Consider the following 23472-nt stretch of genomic DNA (forward strand, 5'->3'; position numbering starts at 1 on the left):
AAAACCATCCTGAAAAGCTGATAAAGCCAGGGTCACTCCTTAAAATGTTGCAGTTTATTCCAATAGCACTTAACTTAGGCAAGTTAGTACATCCAACTCTGTCCGAGTTCATCCAAGCCTATTCAAGTTGCAGTTTATGTTATTTCAAAGAAGCTAGAGGCACAAGACGCATTTTCTCACTTCTGTTTGCGATGTTTATCATGCCAACGTTGTGAAATCCAGTGTGTGCACTCATCAAGGGAGATGTGTTTGTGCTCACATGAGGACTCGCGAAACTATCCTTTTTCATTTTATTAGTGCACTCGAAGGTTTTCTGATATTTATATGGTTGATAAAGCTGTGAATCTCTGTACAGCAGTTTAATGCATTGCCTATCAACTGAAGCTATGACTTCTTTTTGTAGTTTAATGTAATAAATGAATGCCAACCTTCAGTGTGTGACATAACCATAAAGAGATGCCGATAAAGAAGCCAAGGAAGGTTCAGGGATGTTGATTGTACTGCTTAAAGTGTGTCAGTAATTTCACGTGATATAGATGTGAAGAACGTAAAGGGGACGAAGAGACAACTTGTTGCCGGCAGGGGCCGTACCTGCAACCCCTGGATGTGACCTTTAAATGATGAAACAAGCCCTTGATGTTTCGTTCCTTAAACTTTCCCTCTGATGATTCTTCCTCCTGCTGTAGTGGTATGAAAGTAATGTTCTAGCCAAACTGAAAGACAACTACAACTAGAGCGCAGGGCAAGACAATAAGTTTAGTTCCTGCAATGCTGTCATGTGTTCATGCCCTACTGCCTTCTTTGAGGAATATTTTGTTTATAAGCAAGATTTTTTGCACCAGGATGTCTGTGTGTGTGTGAAGATGCACTTGAGCAGACAAATTTAACATACTACTGCAAAATGCACAAAATTTAGTGAATGTTCTGTGTGAATGTGCAGTTCATATTGCATAGAGAGTGTCGTGTCATTGGTCTGACCTATCACAGTCACATTGTAAGAACAGCCACATACATTTTGAAAGCACAGTCTCTACATTTTACGGACATATAATGGCAGAGGACATATTTCTTTGAAGAACTATATCTGCTGTTTACAAATGAAAAAAACTAAATTAAGGGAGAATATCTATGCATTAATAACAATCGTAAAACACAAAATGCAGCTAAAGCCAACATTTTAAAGAGAAGATTGGTGCCTGTCAGGGAGGGATACATTTGTTGCCCATGAAACATTGGCTCCAGTGACATTCCGTGTTCAGTGATTTCTCTTCATTTCAAGCCTTCATCTTCCCCAAAACTTCCGTCTTGTTTGAATATCTCTAGTAAACATTTACAAAAATAAACATCAAGCTAATAGTCTGCAAGTCACAATTCAATTTTAAATTTACACTTTGCTAAAAACATTTCTCAACAAAAGTGAATTGCTCATGTATATCCATGTAGCAGGTGTTCATACAAAAATGAAGTAATATTTAAAAACAGCATTTCTTAAATAGAACACTTCCCATTCGGAGATGTCCATCCCTAACAATAGCCATGGGTTAATGGGTGAAACATATAAATAGTCATGAATATTGTGGAACTATTTAGGATGTAAACAGACAAGAAACAAAAGACAGAGTTATACAGAGGAGCGCTCACTTGAAACTAAAGTTTATTCAAAGAAAATGCCAGGATTTAACCTACACCGAACACGGAAACACATGCATGAAACTACAATAATAAAAAACCCACAGTACAGCTATCACCTCGGAGATAAAAAAACAAATAAAACGCACAAAAACATACCACGTGCCTCTTACGCAGGAAGACATCATAGAGAAAAATCAAACAACTGAGATTGAAGACCACACATGCCATGGCAAGCGAGCAAGTGGCTATTGCTGGCCTGCTCTCAGCGTCGAAAACTAATCTAGGTAAGCTACTTCACTGGTTAGTATGTTAATAGATGGCTGGCCGATGCACGTGCAAGCATTTTTGGGGATATGGAAGACTTCCATTATTTTTCTTGTTGTCCTGTTTTCGTGCCAGAAAAGAACAGGAGTATTGCTGAACTCTGGAATGCACCCACATTCTTCACAGTGCCGCTCGAGGTGCGAATATGGGGCGCTTTTTGGGGAGCTGTGGTTCTCCCTTGGCCTGATATTAAGGCAGATTTTCAACTACAAACTGGCCCAAATTTCAGTGCTAATAGACTTATTATAAAAAATGCGCAAATTGCTTGCTAAGCTTTTGATTTCAATGGGCTTGTCGTAACTTACTGAAGCCTGCACTTAACCTAAGGCATGTCAGTTTTTGGATCTGGAGGATGCTGAGCAACTGTGGAATTGTAGTAAGACAAAACTCCAGTATTAACCAAAAGTGAAAGAATGAAGTGCAAGTATGAAAGCATTTTTGGAACAACAAGAGCTTAATTTGGGTAAGTTGATTCATCGTGGTTGTGTTCTAGTAACAGTGCGACAACTGTAGGAATAGACAAAAAGAACAGTGCTCTTTTCTGTCTGTTTTCTCTTCCTACAGTTGTCGCACTGTTACTAGAACACAATCATCCTTGGAAGTGTTGTAACTGCTTCCATCACAAAACAGGCAGCCAGGACTGCACTTACCAGTGCTGTTATGTCACATTATGTAAACGAGTGTCACCAATTGCCTGGTGCTTAGTGATGTAAACAATGTTGCCTCAATGAGTGCGGTCATGTGTTCCTTCTGCATTTGGCTTTGTGGCTCCAAAAGCCAGAAATTATTGTGAGATAGTTCCTTGACAAATATCTTCTTTTTTTATGTGATGTACCTCTTACAGAAGGCCTGTTTCATTATGCCTATTATGATGAGCTTCCTGAACTCTAGATTTTGTTAAAAGCAAGTTCTATTATTGGCGACTAATTACCACATGTCACCTGTAACCATGTTTATGCTGCCACTGGTGGCACACTTCTGATATAGTTGCTCTGCAATTACAAAACAGCTATTTAACATGCTGAACAGTTATGATAGAAACAATTTGCAGATGTGAGCCTGCATGGATTATGAATGCATATCATGCAAATCAGTTGCAAAATGCCAAGTAGGTAAAGTACCATAAAATTTCAATCAAGCACCCTGTTTCTCTTTTCAATAAATTTGAAATATGAACCAATGACCTAGCATGTGCCCCCTGCCTGTCCCACCATATTTTTCAACCTGTTTTCAACTACAGAATCTTATAGCAGTGGTTCCCAGTTACCCAAGCTGTGAGAATCTTCAGATATGTAATGCTTAGACTTTTACAATGTGGTGCCCTGGGGTTGTAGTCTCAGTTACCACAAACTGTCGGAACATTTTAAGAAAGTCTTGTGATAACAGAAAATATCACACAATGATTATTTACGGTTTAGCAGAAACACAAGATGCATGCATATTCAATGTGGCATTTTTTTTAGAATCACAGCTCTGCATTCTTCACTTTTAGCAGCTATTTTGCCAGCATCATTAATATTGGTCCGTGACCAAGTAAGGGATTTTATGGTACATGTCGATAAATATACGAGGCGTTTTTCATTTTTGATACAATGCTGCATCTTTAAAGGGATCGACAACTGATATTTTTCGACAGATTTTTCGGCCGCAACAGAAAGCTTACCTTTTTGTAGTGTTTGTAGCTGTAGTAGTTAATCACCAAAAAATGTAGTTATTTCATAAGCAGTACTTTCTGATATGAAAGGCTCTGAACACAGATGTTTCTTTTTGTTCAGCAACGCTGAGAATTGATAGCGACGCTGATAGCCTTTCTAGCGAATTGCGCATGTTGTCGTCCTGCTTTCGCACGACGAAAACTTTCAGCACGCCTACAGACATTGCTTATGTCACACTTTATAGTACATAACTGGACTGCTCATGCACTGATTTTTAACTTGTGAACAAGGCTCCCGTACAGAGGCCAAAACATCTTGCTTTTATTGTGGTCAGCATCCCTTTTTAATTATCTACATGTCTGTTCCTGACCAGACGAGCTTCTGTCCAACTATCGACTTCTTAATTCGTTTCAAGTAACAATTTTGTGACAGCCTCACGATTAAACAGCTAGTCATGTCTAAAAGACCTCAAGGCGCTATGCTTGCTAAGTTGCAAGATGAGCTGCACTAACAAAAGCGCAAGTTATACAGTAGACTCTTGTTAAAATGGAAGCCTCAGGAATGAGGAAAACATGTTTCATTTAACAGGATTTCCATTTACTGAGAGAGCAACAAAGTTATATAATCTAAGTATAAAACTAATTATATTAAAAACAGTTGTTCTATTTAAGCAGCAGTTCCATTTAAGAGATTTACATTTACTGCGAGTTACGAGTTCACTGTATTTAGTTTGTTACAGTCTACAATCTACAAGTCGCCCCTCAAATATGCAAAAAAAACTGTTTTAACTAGCAACATGCCCACATCCAAAAGAGAAAAAGTTGCTCTCTATGTGTACAACCCACCATGAAGATTTGGCACCTTGACGTATGCAAGTAGAACTGCACTTGGGAAAGAATTTTTCATTACTGTAACTTATGTCGCATATACGTCTGGGATAAGTTATGAAGCACACTTTCTGCTGCATAATGAAAGAATGTGCAATGCAGTCTATATGCAACGGCAACCACAAGAGCTTTGGCTTTGCAGGTACTAGTAAAACATTTATTTAGTTTTCTATGTTTCCAAGCAGAAATTAATGTTGCACCTCTCTCTTGCCCCATTTATTTTATATGAACAAAGCGTGTAGATCAGCATTCCAATAAATATTCCAGCTTAAGGCAAATGATTCTGCAAGCTTTGTATAAAGTGAATGCAACAATTGTAATCTCTCAAGTGCAGCACCTGTTTTGGTTACCTAACATGATTTTGCAAAACATTCTGCTTAGATTGGCTTGTTTTGTTTGTTCCGTAGTAGTAAATGTAAAAATATTATCCAGGTTAACTGAAACATTTTCAAGGGACTTAAAAGCATTTTGTACTACCCATACTTTTAATATTCTGAGTACACACTATGTACCACTATACAGCGATGGACAAATGAAATGCACAAAATACACTACAAAATGAAACGGCTCCTGCAAGCGATAACTCAAGTGCACAATCTACTCAGTTGCTCAAGACTGATGGCTCAACAGGCCTTGGTTGAACATGCTCAGGTTGTGGCCAACCATACCATAACGGGCTCCCATAAGGGGAAGTCAACCTAGTGTTTGTAAGGGGTGGCCTTTAAGGACCCTGCCCCACCCTTCCTGTACATAACATCCACAAATACATGTTTTTCATGATTGCAGCAGCAATGATGTCACAGCAAAAATTATTTAGAGCTGACATGAAGTGTGCGATTGAGAACCATGTAGATATTAAAAGGGTACTGCCTAGAAAGTTATGTTTTTTTTGCATCAAATTTAAGGCCATATGTTCAAGAGTCTATACTCATATGTGGGGTTTAACGTCCCAAAACCACCATTTGATTATGAGAGACGCTGTAGTGGAGGATTCTGCAAATTTCGACTACCTGGGGTTTTTTAACGTGTACCCACATCTGAGCACACGGTCCTACAGCACTTTTGCCTCCATCGAAAATGCAGCTGCCACAGCCGGGATTCAATCCCGCGACCTGTGGGTCAGCAGCCGAGTACCTTAGCCACTAGACCACCGCGGTGGGGCAAGAGTCTATACTCAGATACAACTCAAGAAACAAGAGTGGCTTTTTGCTGTCAAAGGAGCCCCCTCCAGCCAATGATGTCATGGCTGCTTTGCAACACGCTTTGACAAGCTGCTTTGCAATTCCTCTAATGAGCACAGTGTGAAGGCAGTCTGCCGTGGAGTCACGTTGACACAGCGACACCACCAGACGTAGTGGGGTCTTTTGACGGTGAAAAGCCATTGTTTTCTTTAGTTGCATCCGAGTATAGACAATGTACTGCTAAGCACGAATGCACCCGGGTCATTCCAAGTAAAACATCCCAGTCCAAAATTCGACCTGAGCGATTCTGCTGAAAAAAAAAAAAAAATGAGCTGAAAGTTAATTATGTGAGAGTGGTTTTAGTGAAGTATTTTTGTTTAAAAAAATTGTGTGGTCAGGTGTCTACACTTCAAATGTGCGAGAAAAAGAAAAAGTTATGCTGAAACAAATTATGCGTATGCAACCTTATAACTGGGTATGGCGGCACATTTGGTTTTAAAGCATAATGTTTCCATAGTTCTTTCATGTGACGTCACAACAAAAAGCATATGTTACTTCTACAGCCTAACTAGGCTTAGAAAAGAAGAAAGAAAACGCGCAAATTCAGGCGATTTTCGTAAAAACTGCAACAACATTCCAGCCGCAAAACTTTTTTTGCTTTTTTGCCAGTTGACGTACAATCTGCTAAAAATATTTTAACCGTCTATAACCAAACATTTATGGAGAAAAATTCTTGCAAAATTGACAAAAAGCGACTTTTTTGGGAGATTCAATCGTAAATTGGGCATCAAGGCTATTGTGCTTATACATGACTGTTCATTATGTCATTCAATACCTTTTCTTTTGATGTGGAAAATTTTATTCCTGTAAATTTTGTTTATAACAAAAAAATAAATTTTGATGTGCACAACCAACGTCAACAGTGCGCATTGGAAAAGTGTGTACGTATGCGCTGCTGTCAGTCTCCTTGTCATCTACTAGTCTGCTACTTTTCTCGTCGACTGCTGCAAAGCAAACGGCAGCAAGTATATAAACACAATTGGACAATTTTAAGCAACTTTCAATTCTCCTTTGTGTTCTAAGAGGAGAAAAAATTCCTTATCCACATTTTGGGAGCATTTTTGTTTTGTTCTGCTTACATGTCTGTTTCCGCAATTGGCAGTGCAGCGAAGTTTCTGCAACGAGTGAGTCGACACTCACAGGGAATAGTAGGCGAGGTAATCGTTGGGCTGCTAATATTATTTTAAGCAGAGTTCGAGCTCACAAGTGTCTGATATGTTGTAGTAGCCGACGGGACTTGGTGCCACAACTTGAAAATGGGTGACGAAATGCAAAGTCCTGTGAAAAGCCTCCCCGAGTCTTCAACCTCGGAATTTAAAGGTGAGAAAATTATGCTAGAATTGACTGGTAATTTAAGGAGGCACTGCAATACAGCAAGATTGCTTGCATGAATCCCAATTTGCTGCGTTTTTTATACTTGGATAATCCTGCAAAATGCATCTCATACGAGTATATAGAGCATGCAGAATTTGTGAAATTCCTTATGTTTGCTTACATATTCGTTAAGAGTGCAGTATATGACCTTGGGAACTTCTTGAACCTTTGCTATATCTGAGTACTTTTTGAACCTTTGCTACCACGAGCAGGACCACAACTTGTTCGGCAGAGTGGCACTTCTTTGCCACTTCCCATGGCAAAAGTGCATGCGATGGCATCAGCGGCACAATAATAAAACGTCTGGCAGCAAAAGCAAGCCTACAGAGGCCATATGGTGGTCAGATTCAGACACCACACGATTTATTTTTGTAGGCTACAAGCAATGTAGAGAGAATTTCAGCAATTTGGGTGCCTCATTCAACAGTTTAAGAAAAAAGAATGAAGTTCACTTCGAGATTCGCCATGGTGCTAGCTGTAAAAGAGATACGACAACTAGACTATTTGAGACTGTCCAGTCTTTCTGCCCTTAATGTTGGCCTTCTCTAAACTCGAGAAATTCAACTTAAAAAGCTGTTCTAATTGGCAATGTAGCGTACTCTGATGTTAACGATTAGGGTGTCAACTATTATAAATGTGGGTTCTGTGGCATCCCACCGCTGCCACCACTGTTATGAATTCGCTGTGTCGCGATGGTAGCGGTAGTCAAGAGTGGCGAGCAGTCGAACGGACTTCGCTGAAGCCTTCGCCTGGAGGGGGAATAGGGAGGCAATCAGTTTTTGAAAACAGCAACAAGAAGGAGCATTTACTATAGCAGGTTGTCGTTTGTACAGAGCCAGCCAGCACGACAACGTCGACTGGGGCAAAATCCTCTAAACATGGGGCCAGCACGGCCTTAAATAATGTTTTTTGGTCCTTTTTGTGAGATCAGTTCCCGGTGCTCGGCGGAGGAGACGCATCCATACCCAGAACTGCAAGGTGGCTCGGCGGAGGAGGCGACGCTATTACCGGAACTGCACGATTCCGCCTTCTGCGTGGAAGGTGGCGCTGGGAGGGGGGAGACAGTTCGCCGAAACAGCGCTCGATCTCGTGGGAACAAGCACTCCTGAACGAGGACCATGCTTGTGGCATAACACGACAGAGAACGACACATCACACAGAAAAAAATGAGGATGACAAAACATTGACGTCACGGGAGCCATAATTTTCTTTTTTTATTATTGGTAAAACATGAAGTGCTATTTTTCTGTGAATATCGAGTACCTTAGAACAAGAAACAATTTGCTTCACGCATCAGTGGGAGATAAAATGAAGTAGAGTCAGCGAATGGATACTGTTGCCCGCGTTTTGTTCGTTGGCATTACCCTAGTGCCCAGAAAGCCAGCTATGAAGAGAAACTAGCAAGTTGGTTCTAATTATATACACTGATACGAAGCGACCTAACTATAATTTATTTGAACAACTGATGTGGTCCTGATGCAAGCCGGAAAAAATCCCCAAGAACGAGCAGGTGCTTTACCGAGAAGTGTTGCGCCTTTAATTCGTCGTCAATATGCTGTCCATGAGAAGCATAGCCGGGGCGCGTTCCCATGACCTGAAACCCCAGTTGCCTTCTCTTGGAACGAGCGTCTAGCGGCGGGAAGCAACAAAGCGATAAGAATGTGGCAACTTCTATGGTCCGTGAGCCAACGTCCCAACAAGCATTTCCTCCATGATGGCTTGTCTGGGGTGGCGGCGCGGCCGATCGACCTCGCAGATAGTGACTAAGCGATTAAGTCACTAATCCTTTGCTGCCCTTTCAGAAAAAAAGGCAGTAAGCTCTAATCTGCCAACTTGCTCCGTGAAGGACCCCGCTGCCCCTCTCTTTAGTGAAACTGGCTGGAGGAACATTGCATCGGCAAGTGCAATGACTGTTCGGCAACTGTGTGTTGTTGGCTGATGCCATGAAGGGTGGTGTCATGTGAGTGATTAGTGTTTCAATCAAGAACGAGGAGTCTGACAGGGCTTGAAACAACACAGCAAAGTGCAGTTAGTCGCTCTGAACAATGATGTAATAGTTCATCCACCACGCTCGTGGTTTGCAGAACACTAACCTACTATGTTGTAAATGGCTGTACAAAGTGCCAGTAAAACAGTTTGTTTTTCGTTTCCCCAACTTGTCAGCAACGTTTCCTCCACCCAGAGTTTCTCCACGCTACCACAGGAGTACGGGTTCAACGTAACCCTGACGTCTCGGCAACCAACGTCAGTGGGGGTGCATCGGTGAGACCCCGATCCACAATGAAAGAGAGACATCGCTATACTCCCTACCCCTGAGATTGGTTGTGCACATCAAAATTTATTTTTTCTTTTTAAACAAAATTTACGGGAACAAAATTTTCCACATCAAAAGAAAAGGCATAGGATCACATAATGAACTGTCTCATGTATTTTTTGCATGACCGCCTTGATGCTTAATTTATGATTGAATCTCCCCTAAAGGTCACTTTCTACAATTTCATAAGGATTTTTTTCCATAAATGTTTGTTTATAGACATTTAAAATACATTTAGCAAATGGTATGTCAAGAGGTAAAAAGCAAAAAAAGTTTTGCGGCTAAAAGGTTGCTGCAGGTTTGATGAAAATTGCCTGAATTTGCATGTTTTCTTCCTTTGCTAAGCTTATTTAGGCCATAGAAGTAACATATGGTTTTAGTCGTGAGGTCACATGAGAAAACAATGAAAACCAAATGTGTTGCCCTATCAAGTTTGAAGGTTGCATGAGCATAATTTATTTCCGCCTAACTTTTCCTTTTCGCTGGCACTTTTGAAGGGTGGTCACGTGACCACACAATTTTTTTTAAACAAAAATACTTCACTCAAGTCACTCTCACATAGCTACCTTTCAGCTAAATGTTTTTCAGCAGAATCACTGGTGGTCGAAATTTGGGCTGGGACGTTTTACTTGGAATGAGCCACCTTGAAAAAGTAATTACTCTCAGACCTGATTATAACAAAGTTGCATCTTACACGAAAATAAGTGCGTTATAACCAAACATTCGTTATGAAGGTATATTTCTAACACTATACCTATAGTAAGAATGTTTTTCATTTACTTTGTTATAACCAATATTTTGTCATATCTGGATGCGTTAGGCCAAAGTTTGCGTGTACAGTGTTTTTAAAAGCCAGCTTCGGTTATTACTTTACCCCCCATCACAACACGCCATTCTGGAAGTTTTGGTGCCCGAAGTCATCACAACTAGCCTGACTGCTGCATGAAGTCGTCACAATTAGTCCTTCAGCCCGTTGTAAAGCTAGTGTCTATGTCAGTAGGTGCGTAAAGCATTACTGATTGCAATATCAAAATAAAATACCTTAGCACTTCACCAGCTTCAGACTTGCTCAGAGCCGTCTCTCTATACAGAAAATTTGTATGGAAGAGCAAACACGCCTTTGTAAAATGATGACAGCACCTCTTTTGCAGAGAAAACGAGAACGAAACTAGATGTCTTAGTTATCTTGAACCTGCTCCTATTTTAATTTTCAACGGTTACACATAAATTCTTTCCACTGTTCATACAGTGTACACAGCTCAGCAATGGACACCTGACAACTGACCTGCAATAGTGGCCAGTACTTTTTGCGACACCTGTGAGTACTGGGTGATTTCCGAGTGGGGGGGACTACACTCACAACACATCGCATAAATTCTGTATTTTATTGTACACCAAAATATATGACCTCAATTCCCAGTGCTCACCTTCAACTAAAAAGCATGGGCCGAGTATCTCTAAGCCCTATGAAGCACTTGAAATTTCCATTAGGATCAGAGCAGTAAACTGTATGAGACAGCACAACGTGAGTGATTGTCGTTCTTGTTATTTTATACAGAGAAAAAGAGAAGACGCACAGTTCATAAATAAACAGTTTATTATGTACATATGTATATGTCTATATATATATATATTTATAATTGTTCACAGAAGCGACCTTTGCTCAATACAGTAAATACATATGTACAAGAACAAAATAAAACTGTGACATTCACACTTTGAAACTGCACTAGCGGTAGTCCTGCACAAAAAGCTGTACAGCTCGTCTATATTGCACACGGACATGGGCAAAAAAAAAAATATGCTTTTACAAAACTGAGTGCTATATAACTCATTGTTTAGTCTAACCTATGACAGCACTGCATTGAAAAAAACTGACACGTGCACTAGAAATGCTTGGCCTGCATATGCCACCGACCTGAGATGGCAGAACATTTTGAGGTACCACATGTCTCCTCTTCACAAATGAAAACTACAAAAAATGAATAGACGCATAATGTCTATAAATAGGCACTTACAGAAAAACAAACACGCACAGCAAGGAGTCATGGCAGGAGGATCACTTATGCAGAATCTAGAAGAACAGGGCATATGCTCACTTGGCGATCTTCTATGCACATAGTGCCATTCAGTTGTGCGCTTGATCGCAACATTAAATTGCCTCTATATCACATGCAAAGAACTGCAAGAAGCTAGCATGCACATCACCTTTCATTTTTTTCATATCTAATACTGGTTAAAACAAATGGTAAACTCCTTCAAATATGTCTGCTTTTTGAAAAAAAGTAATATAGTGTGCAGTGTGTGGTTAGACTTATACCATAACTTACTTCGTAACATACAATGCTGACACTGCGGCACCCAATATAATGTGGCCAACACTGAAATACTGTTCTCACATTGCATAACTAAACATAGCTCACACACACACCACATCCATAATGTTTGCCCTGGTCTGGCTCACTTTACGATTGCAACAACATTATAAAGCCACTCTATGGTAAATGGTAAGGCTCCTGTGTAGATAGCTTTGCTGCAATGTACATTCAGGAATGGGAATTCTAAAGCCTCATTTCTTCTTTGCATCCTAGTACACTCAGTAACCTCCCACTTAAGCAGAAAATAGAGACAATACTTGCACTGCCCAGTAACTGTCTTATGGCTGCTATGTGGGAGCAATCTGATCAACAGTAGAAACATCAAATAATTGAAATTCTAGAGCTTGCACAGCAGCATCCATTCAAAGGCATTATGGTGCAGGGCTACTTGTGAAGCTTCTCAGGCCTTGCAAACTGTCGTGCGACTACTATAAAGGTTGAAAGCACACTACATTAGAACAGCATGCTATGAGCTTTGTACCATGGCAGAACATTTAAGTAGGAGTGCAATCTCAAAACAGTCAACCACCACAGCACTGTTCAATGCAGAAATCTGTTCTGTTTCAGATTCTGGCTCAACACAGTGTTAAACAACCAACTTCAACCAATACCATAAAAAAAAAAAGCCATGCTCTATTAACACAAATTCATAAAAATGCTAAACTAAGGGCACAGCCCAATATGCACCAAATATTGGTGCTTTAGTTTGCCTTTCACTGTACACACCTGCGTTTGTCACCTATGTACAGGGACTCCACCGGGCAACATTCTTGGGCGCCTCACACATTTCACAAGACTTCCTGCATGTCAAAGCAACTGCAATGAGCACACTGGCATGCACAATTAGATATGTAGCTCTCCTACCAAGCAAAACCAGCACAAGCCTGCAAAATATTAAAAATGATGTCAACTCTGCATACAAAGCACACTAAAAAGTGAAAGGCTAAGACACACGTAGCACAAATTTTCATTGAATACTACATGATACTATATGCACCTTCAACTCCCCTTTGCACACATGTTTTGTGCGTGATATATACTAAGTCAAAATGGTGAAACTCATTCTAATCCCCACAGGTGTAAATTGATCTGTTATGTAAAGACTACGGTCTCATAAACAACTCATGCAATGGCCGATTTTGCAGTTCTTGCCAGACTCTGCAAAAGGCATTTAAGATGAAAACATGAACAAACATTGAACATGTGCGAGCATATGTGATTATATTGGCAATCTGCTCAATTTTTTTTTTCAATTTCATTCTCAAAATTATTTGCCACCTTTTTTTTTAGTTAATACAATACTAACTCAAGTGATACAGCTTCCCAGGTCATCTAAAACAATCTTATTAGCAAATTTACTGCTAAAGAACATGAACCAGAAAGTTTACATGTCTAAGAAGTCCAATACACAATGAAGAGCAATAGTTGCATATGATGCAGTCAACAAAAGTAAGTTTATGGCTGAATGACACATTTGATCCTTCTGCTCCTCAGAACGGAGAAATAGTTTGGTGCCTACAACGAACTTCTATTCGCACAACTGCCACCTGCATCCTAACTAGCAGCACAACATCTAAAAATGGCTTGTGGCTCATGCAACCAATGACCTGCATACATACAATCTGTCCTTGAATAAATACACAGCTGGCCTGAGTAGTGCAATACCGCAAAACTCGACTATACTATAATGTGTAATCACAGCAAAAGGCATAATAAATTAAGCATGCACATGTGAATAAAATTTTAATGATACTGCATGATAAGTGTTGAATAACCAATATAAAAAAGAAAACTGCAGAGAGATGCTCGGAGACAAAAAACCTAGCCTATTTTTTATGATGATGTGGAATAAGACAAACATACCTAAATCTAACGATTGTTCATAATATACAAACAGAAATTTCCACGGTTTCTGTGTGTACAAGAAGCTGATGAACTGAGCATAAGAAATAATGGTAGACACAAACTACAGTTTCGTAGCTTTACATAGATTATCTTAACAATTCAGAAAGGTTCTTTTGCTTGTTGCCCCATTAAAGCGCTCACCACCAGGCCCCGCTGAAAGTGTTGTTTACTGTAAGTTATAAAATGCTGTGGAGAGAGAGTTCTGCTGAAATAATTTCTTATATCAGTTTGTTACTGCAGGAGTTGAAAGAAATTGAAAGTGTCCATGAGGCACTGACTACTGTCAACAGACGTTTTCGCTAGCATGCACGAGCAGCATTCTTTCCGAGTCCTTGTGTATCCCAGGGCTCAGAGATCGCATGATGTCTTTGCGACACACTCCTGTCACATGCTTATGTAATAAGTTTATGCGGGCAATGAGCGGTAGTCACATTCCATAGTTAGCAACTTCCCAAGTAGAGTGTGTGAATAAAAGTTCTTCGCTATTAGACATAAACACCGGTGTTCCGCAGGGAAGTGTGTTAGGCCCCGTGTTATTTAACATCTACGTAAACGACATAGTAAGAGTTAGCGAGAACGTCGAATTTTCAGTTTACGCCGATGACACAAGCTTGTTCCTTCAATCTGACGACGTATCTAATCTTAGTATACTAGCTCACGACGCGCTAGAAAAGCTACAAAAAAGGAGTGAAGTGAATTCTTTTGTTATCAATGCTGCTAAAACAAAGGCTGTTTTATTCAAACCAACTAATAAAAAAATATACTCTAGCTTAGACTTACAGCTCGGTGAAGAAGAGATTGGCATTGTACAAGACGTTAAAATATTGGGGGTCACTTTCAGTGAAGACTTAAACTGCGATTTGCATGTGTATGATGTTGCCAAAAAGCTTGCCAGGGCATGTGGAGTGCTTTCGAAATTCCAAGATATAGTTTCTCCAAAAGGTAAACTCCTCATTTATAATGCTTTATTTCACTCGCACATCAATTACTGTACCCTCGTCTGCGAAAACACCACGCAAAAGAAGAAATTAAAATTGATCAGGCTACAGAAGAAGGCAATACGACATATCGCAGGTGTTCCATACGACGCTCATACATCAACATTATTTACAACATATAATGTGCTCCAAGTAGAACAACTGTACAATTTCAATCTCTTTGCTAAATACAAACATGGTTTGAAAAGTAAAACCAATTTTCTGACACAGTGTCAGCTCAAAGAGTCACCCGCAACACCTTACAACATAGGGAAAAGAGACACATGGGAAATACCGTTTTCGCGAAAGAATTACGGCCTTAAAAGTCTTAAGCATATCATGCCGAACTTTTTGAATCGCCTAAACAACCAAGGCATTACGCCTGATACGCTGACAAACAAGCAGTGGAAAGAATATTTAATTAGCAATCCCAGAGAGTCTGGGAATATGATCAATTAATCTCGAGTTCATTTTCACTATGTATTATTTTATAGTATCATATTCAATTTGATAATTCGTTTGAAAAGAAGTGAATTTTTGCCTTTTCATATGCACATGTACAAACATGAACTATTTTATGTATTTGTGTTTTCGTTATGCATACTGTTTCAAGGTAGTGTTTCTTATATATATATAAATTATGTTCTTTTGTATTCTTTCTCACTTTGTTCTCCCATATTATGCCGCATTCTTTCAGTGTTTGCGATTTTACATTATGTCTGCACTTGAAGTTTGCTGCTAAATTTGTTGATAATTTACTTGCTTGTGTTATGCATCTTGTACTTTTTCTGTTTTACTTGCTTGTATTTTATTTCTTTTTTTTTTTACATCACCACGTGTCTGCGGCCAATCTGCCCAGGGTCAGGAATCCCGTCAAGCTGCTTTTTAGCAGCTTTCAACTCCTGTCCTAGCATCTTTTTCACTTTTTAATCTGATTTACATTTTGTTTTGTGTTGACCATTGCCATTGTATGAAAACATTGAATCACTGTACTTTAACATGATTGCTGAAAAAGATTGCTAAATAAACTGAAACTGAGACGGAATCTTGCTGACAGTGCAGCCTTCTCAAGAAGCAGGGCATGTTTCCCTCTTTTAAAATTTTCATATTTTCATGGCACACCATTTCATACTTTGCAGGCACAAATGCCAAAGCATGATCTACATGCTAGGCTTGTTCGTTTGCAATACCGAGACCTCATGAATGACCTTTTAAAATAGGGTTGTGCAAATACCCTCTCAAATATCTTCCAAACAGTGTTTGTTATTCGATTTAATTTGCACCAGAATTTTACTATTCAAAGAATTTGAATTTACCAAAGACAAATACAGTCAACGCCCAATTGACAATGGCCCTTTGAAATTCAATATGCTTCAACCGACCAAACTCGCGTGTTGCGGCAGAGCTGCCTTTTAGACTGCTACGGTCGCAAATGTATTAATTCAGGAAAACGGTTCAAACATGGAGATGCACTGTGCCCCTACAATGACCCCTACATATTGTTTTTACATGCTTCACCGTATCACATTCTGATATTGCAGCAAAGCTTCCTTTAAAGCTCCGCTATGGGTGTAAACAAATTTACTCACGAACGCGCTGGTTCAAACCTACTTGGCAAAAGTGGAGCTTTAATTAATGCCATTTTGGACCAGCTAGTCTGAAAAAATTAGACGAAGCTAAGTGAGGTGACCTTTGGTATTTGGACCCCGTGGAGGATGACGCATGGGCCTGGCGCTTCGCAGGTTGGAGGTCTTCCTCGTGTGTGGGCCTTGAGTACCAGTAATTCCGATTTTTCAGGTCCACAATGGAGGCCGCATCTATTGAGGTATTTCTCGATGACGCTGACCACCTCCTGAAGGCCGCTTTCTTGCTCTCCAGTGGTCTTGCCTCGCGTCAACAACGTAATATCATTCGCGTACATGGCGTGATGTAGGCTTTGTGTTTTTTTGAGAAGCAGGGGGAGCTTAAGGAGTGCCACCTCGAATAGTAGGGGTGACAAGACAGAGCCTTGAGGTGCACCCCTGTTCTGCAGCTCAAATTTTGTGCTCCTTCTGTTGTATATCACCACCGTGGCCGGACGATCGGTGAAGAAGCTTCGAACATAGCCATAAATTTTGGAACCACAACCGGTGTCTTCGAAATTTTGTAGTATGGCTTTATGGCTAACATTGTCGAAGGCGCTTTTGACATCGATGGCAAGAATGGTCGACTTGCTAGTATTCTTGCTCGAGCGATCAACAAGATCTTCCTTGAGGAGTAAGAGAATGTCCTGCGTAGAAAGCAGCTGGCGGGATCCAAACATAGTGTCTGGGAAGTGCTCGTTGTCCTCAAGGTGTGACGTGAGCCGGTCATGGATCATATGATGAAATAGTTTGCCAACACATCAAGTCAAAGAAAGGGGTCTTAGGTTGCCAACAGCTATAGGCTTGTTGGGCTTAGGCATCATGATAACCTCGAATGCTTCCACGCGGCCGGAAGTTATCCTTTGTCCCAGCAGTCGTTGTCCCAGCAGTCGTGGGTAGCTGTCTGAGGTGCTTGTTGAATATCCTGTCTTTGTTTGAACTAGTATTTTTTGACAGCTTAGAAAGAGTTGTTTGAAGTTCTGCTGGTGTGAAGGACCTGTCAAGGTCATCGTTGGGCATGGCTTTGTATTCTTTGTGCGGTGGTAGTATTGCCGCTTATTGAACAGGACCACGCAGCTTGTTGCACAGTGCGTGAAGTAGGTCTTCCTCCGAGCAATCATATAGTTGTGCTGGCTAATGTATTTGTTGCCGCTGCTGCGTCTTGGTGCGGTGGTCACCCAGAAGTGTCAGCAGGTGCCATGTCTGCTTGGTGCTGAGCGTACCCAGCAGCTTATCGCAAAAGTCACACCAGTTGTGTCTCGCTAGCTATTCGGCATACTGTTTCGACCCTTCTGTCAATAAAAAAAAATTCTCTTCCAGAGTTTCTTCAGTTTTTGCCTCTTCCATCTCTTTAGTAAGGCTCGTATGGCCTCCCAGAGATGGAGTAAGAGGGAGTCTATTGCGGGATTGTCTTTGTTAAGTTGCATTACTTCGGTGCACCGTTGGGCGGTATCCAAAACTTTGGTGAGCGTCATCACTGTCGAGCTCGTTTCTAAAGGCGTTCCAATCTGTCAGTCTCGCTTGTTTTGGTAGGTCATTGGTCATTTCGATTTCGAGTTGAATTATGTCGTGATCACTAACAAGCGTCTCGGAGAGAACAGGTCCATCCCGCCTCCTTGACGTCGCGTGTAACGGCGAGATCTGGCGTGGTATCTCTTGAGACACAGTTTCCCACTCTCCTGGGCTAGAGCGGATCATTCAACAATGTGAGGCCATGCTACTGAGCGAAGTCGTGGACCCTCACACCTTTCTAAGTGGTGATGACATAGCCCTAAGCTGTGTGAGGCATGTTGAAGTCCCCTACGACTACTAGCTGGTGATCTTTCGTACGTTTTCACAGTTCGCGGTTGAAGTAATCGTAGCCCCTGAGCTGATCTCGCAGTGGGTTGTACACGTTAGTGACGTAGAGGCTTTGTTGCGATTTTCGTTCTGGTATGACTTCCAGGATGGAGGGTTCAACTGTAGTGTCTTCTATCCTGTGAGCTTGGACCGCAGCGGTTTGCTTGAGTAGAATGGCAGTTTTTGGAGTTAGAGTGACAATGTTGTATCCTGTGAGCCGCACTTTTTCAGTGTTGTTCTCTTGTATAGCGATGAGGTCGGGTTAATTTACTTTTATATATTCTTCCAGATTTGCCAGCCTGGGTCTGTATGATCGACAGTTCCACTACCAAATGTGAAAAGTTGGTGGCAGAGTAGGAATCCTATTGTTAGAGCCTGCCATCTTCGTGAATATCCTGTATGTTTACCTGCTCGCCTTCGGGAGATATTGAGTGAGAAAAGTTTTCTCTCTGTGAACATGGTTTTTCCTGCCATGGCAGTCTTCAAGTTTCACGTGACTAATGTAGTTGTTTTTGACATGAGCCATGAAGTTTGTTAGCTGCGACTTGAGATGGTTAATTTTGGCTGTATGAGTGTCTATTCTACGACTGAGCATCGTGAATGTGTCACAGCTTTCGGCGGTGATGGGCTCCAACTTCGCCACGACGGGTGCTTCGAGCGTCCACTCAACTACTGCTGTGCATTTTGACTCTACTGTTGCCGTGAGCTGCCACTTGACAAGGGTGGTGACTTTAGTTTCTATGATGAACAGTACTTTGGCCTCCACAACAGCTTCAATATCTGGTGTGGTGAGCTTTGCGGCCAGTTGTTTAGCTTGGTGCTGTTCTTCAAGTAGTTGAGTGAAGCTCGCTATGCTTGTATTTTGCTTCTCGACAATCTTTTCTTGTTCTTGGCAGAGTTTTGCGAGCTAATGGACAACTACATCTTGTCTTTGGAGCTGGTCAAGCTGGCTTTGCAGAGCTTTCTACAGGTTCGAAAACATTTTTTCAAGATTCTCAAATGCAGTGGTCTCAGCAGATGAGCAATCTGGAGGGTTCTCGTTGTTTAGTGAAGTCGAATCTGCCCGTGTTGCATCAGCATAATTGAGGCACTTGGCGGAGAGTGAGCGGAACCTTGTGCGAGACTTGGAGGGCGATTACAGAATAGACCTAGACTTGCTTCGGACACACTTGTCGTGCAGTACGCTGCTTGGTAAGGTGGTGGGTTTGATCTTAGCTGCTTCTTGCATTCCTTGCTGGCAGTTTCATGGGGTTGTCCGCATATTTTGCAGTTGGATATACATTTGTGATCTGCAGCAATGACATCTTGTCCACACTTGTAACAGAAGTCTTCTCTCGGCCTGGGACAGATGTCTTGTCGCTGCCCAATGGCACCGCATTTGTGGCAGAACAGCACAGACTTTCGATAGGGTTTATAGCAGTAGTATCCACTTTGGTACGTGATGCAGTACGAGATGTGCGGGCCATCAAAAGTGATGACGGCGGTGGAAAACTGACAAAGCATGTGAGCGCAAAGGACCGTGTATCGTGATTCGACTCTGAGGCCAGCTACAATTTTGGCACTACTGGTGCCCGGGAGGAGTCAATAGATGACACCTCTGCATACATCGTCGGGATGTCTCACGTAGGGGTTCACACTGAAAATAGTTCTGCCTAACTCGATGGTAACAAGGTTTCTGAGCTTGGTTGCACGTTCTGTGTCAGTAGTACTAGCAATAATGATGTTTTCAATGCTCTGCACTTCAACTCCAGCATTGTCATAGAAATCCTGTTGTGTGAGGCTGCTTGATCGTCCTGTAGCGTGAGTGATTGATGTTAAACTCCATTTCGATAAGTCGAGTCCGGCTTGTGGCCTGTAGACAATCTTCAAGTCGTCCGTAGAAAAGGGGGGCATCTTCAAGTTGCGTTGCTTTGATGGCTTTTGCATGGGCACGGGCTTTTTCTCAGGCTTTTTGTTGGATGCTTGAATCGAGTACAGCACTCTTTTTTCTTTGTGTTTGACTTGCAGACATTCTGTTTGACTTGCAGACATTCTATATGCTTTTCTCCTGTTGTTCTGCCGCTGTTGACATGAAAGGTCTACCTACGCCGATTTGCCTGTGGGGGTCTCGGCCTTCACGCCAGTTTGCATTGATGTTGGTTCATCTTGTGGTGCTGTAGTAGCCATCTGCTCGCTGTGAAATTCTATGGGGCGGGTAGCAAGAGATGCCTCCCTCTAATGAGGTTTTCTGGTTGAGAGAGCAACGCGAAGCTCCATCCCGGGCTTGCGCTGAGTAGGGGAGAGGTGGAGGAAACAGCGTCTTTTTCTTTCACGTGTAAAGTGTTGTCAACACTACATTGGTTGCATCAGGTAATGTTAATAAAAACAACTCAGTCCCTGCATTGCCTCATCCTTCACAAAACAACTAGGGAACACCATCCCTTCAATGCTTCACGAACCTAGCCAAAGTAAACACTTCCATGTTTCCATATTATAAGAATATGCTTAGGGATTTTCTCTGCAACCTTTTTTTTATAATTTAACTTGAAAGTATTCAAAAAATATTAAGCAAACATTTGACAACTATTCGAACATATTCGATTTGATTCACACTCAAACTTTGATATTCGAATATGCTTCGCACTTAAAATTTTGCTATTCGCACACCACTACTTTAAAGCCATCATGACAGGTGCCATTGCAATGTTCCTGGCCAGGGTCTGCAAATGTAGCAGAATCACTTGTGGATGCCAATCAATAGTTCTACTAACCTACATTACAGGTGTGACAATTGGTGTGGTAAGAAAAATAGTAAAAGAATTACATGCATAGAAACTGTACAGCATAATTCCAATGGCTTTGAACAGAACGTCTATAGTGATGAGCAGCATCTTGAAGTACTTTTCATCACACCAGAACCATGCATTAAGCATCCAAAACCAACACCATTCATATCTGAATGAAGGATAGTAACTTCATGTTGTGGACAAATTGTGCGACTAGCACTGGGCCCAAAACATTGAACTGAATACCTTGAATCTATCTCAATAAAATGTCACATTATGTTACAATGCGGCAATTGCAAGAACTAGGACACAAGTAATATTTGACTTTAGGCATGCCACATGTACCAAATGTACACGACTGCTTTTGTGAATAGTCCATTATGCTAGATATCCCAAGCAATAGTTGACGACAAGATTCTTGCAGCAAGCTAGTATTTACGCATTTGTCCAATGAAAAGAAAAGCATTAAGATAAGACATTGTTTAGCATCTGGCTCCTACTAGTTTCAAATACACCCCTGCTTTTTCGTGTGAAATTTGTAATGCCTCAAGTATTGTACAACAACCTTCATAGAAATCCCGGCTGCTGCAAAGCAATGTCCCCGCCTACACACCCCAGTGTAAAAGATACAAAGGGGCCATGTTTTGTAAAGATTCTTTTCCTTCAATTCTATTGCCTTTTTATCATCCACTGTGGCAAGTTGTCATGCATGCCAGTGAGGAAAGGCAAAACACGGCCCCACGTGAGTAACACTGACTTGCTACCTATCTCTGAAATTTTAACATTAGGACAAAGTCAGGCTAAGGAACATCATGCTGGTGCAATGTACAATGCCAGTGTGCCAAAACAGATGCTCAAGAAAGTGTTGTTGTGTGGGACCGTTGCCCTGCCATGGGCTGTGCCCTCCCATGAAGTGGCTGTGAAGACTCTGCCGCATTCCTCTCAAACTTCAGTGCAAGTGCAGCCACTCCTGTCGCAGGTCGTGTGTTGACTGGCGTGGGACGTGCGGGCAGTGGCCTATTTGGAAGTGGGTGTTGCAAACTGTTCGCCTCATTGTGCACAAAGGCAAGAGGAGTGCCAGAAAACTCTAGCGTTGTGCAGTCATCATATAAGGACCCATCAGGGGGTGCAGGAGGCCTTGGTGGTGGTGGTTGTGCTGGTCGAGGACCATTGCTGCGCTGGCTTGCCGAGCGTGCTACACGTGAGCGTCCACGCATGCTCCCCTGCATGAAGTTACACAGCAAGAATGTGCGATAAATAAAAGAACATTGCTTTGTCAAGCAGGTCAGTCTAATTGCGTGAGAAAAAGGCATGTGAGCATGTACACTGAGAATACAAGCGAAAAAATCTTCTGCAGCTAAAAAACCAGCTAACCAGAGCGACTGTTCAGAGTAAGCAGGAAAGGCAGTTGGGACACTGAGGCAGAGGGAATTCCTCAGATTGCTTTCAGCAGTGATGTTGAAAGAAACCATTATGACCGACGAGGACTTTTTACTGGACATAGAAGACTGTCAACGCACAGAGAGTGACAACGGCGGTGAATGATCCGCTGCAAACTCAGGAGGAGCGAGGCTCACTTTACGTCTCTTCGTGCGTTAACGTTGTTTCACGCTCGTAAGTCACTTTGATTGTATTTATAGTACAATATCCTTCAAGGACGTCAAAATAAGAGCGTAGCTTTTTTTGTGCATTGCATGTAACCCAATTACAGTAGATATTATGAAGCACCGCATGCCGCCAACACACTCGAGCTCGACCAGCGAAACCAAATGATTAGAGCAATTAAATGTGCAGTTTCGACTGCAACCCATGCATCTCTGCTTCTCCTGCACTTCACCAATCCCTTCAGAACGACGTTAGACAAATTTTCGCAATTTTAACATTGTAAAAAGCATACAAGCATATTCTATTCAATATTCTTATTTAGATCAGCCTGATGGGACCAGCAACATCTGAGTGCAGTGAATTGCGCATGGTCAAGAGTCTGATCATGGCAGTGACACAAGCACTACTTAATGAGAAGTTAAATGCTTGTGTTTTATTGAAGAAGCAATTCCATGTTGCTGATAGCGCAGGTAATGATGATGGCGTAATGTGTCTGCAATCCATCACCACATTAAACATTTGGTTCCATGCAGCCATGAGAGCGCACTACTCGCTAGCAGCCTACTACTACAGCAAATCCCTCAGGCAGGCTCGGTACCAATTACCTCGAAGTGGCGTTCAGTTCATACATCAATTCTAGTTTGCGCAGTTCTGTAGCACGCACAGAATTACACAAGGCTTCATTGATGCACGATCGATCATCTGACATCACCAACCTACGCACTGTGACAAAAAATGAGGTAGCAAACATTTAGCAGTTCCTATTGTTTGGGAAAGTACTTTGGTTTGATATACATTCATTTAACAATCAAGAGTTCATCAGGTGAAAGCAGCATGGGGCACAATGTCCGTGCGTGCTATCTTTTCCTGTGCGAGTTTGCGGGCTGACCCTCCTCCCACAGCCATCTTCCATTGTACGGCGTGCCACCTATAGCCTGTGGGCATTGCAAACAG

The 23472-nt window shown here is 41.6% G+C and overlaps 1 protein-coding gene across 3 annotated transcripts in view; it reads right to left on the reverse strand.

Moving 5' to 3' along the window:
• Window positions 1–11006: 11006 nt before the first annotated feature.
• LOC119175717 (disintegrin and metalloproteinase domain-containing protein meltrin) overlaps window positions 11007–23472 on the reverse strand; it is a 162229-nt gene continuing 149763 nt past the window's right edge. For all 3 annotated transcript variants that reach the window (XM_075881947.1, XM_037426665.2, XM_075881948.1), the window contains one exon: window positions 11007–22136. In XM_075881947.1, coding sequence (XP_075738062.1) covers window positions 21768–22136 — 369 coding nt within the window. In that variant the 3' untranslated portion in view covers window positions 11007–21767. The remainder of the gene's footprint in view (window positions 22137–23472) is intronic.

This window comes from Rhipicephalus microplus, chromosome X (assembly GCF_043290135.1).
Source record: "Rhipicephalus microplus isolate Deutch F79 chromosome X, USDA_Rmic, whole genome shotgun sequence".
Lineage (NCBI taxonomy): Eukaryota > Metazoa > Arthropoda > Arachnida > Ixodida > Ixodidae > Rhipicephalus > Rhipicephalus microplus.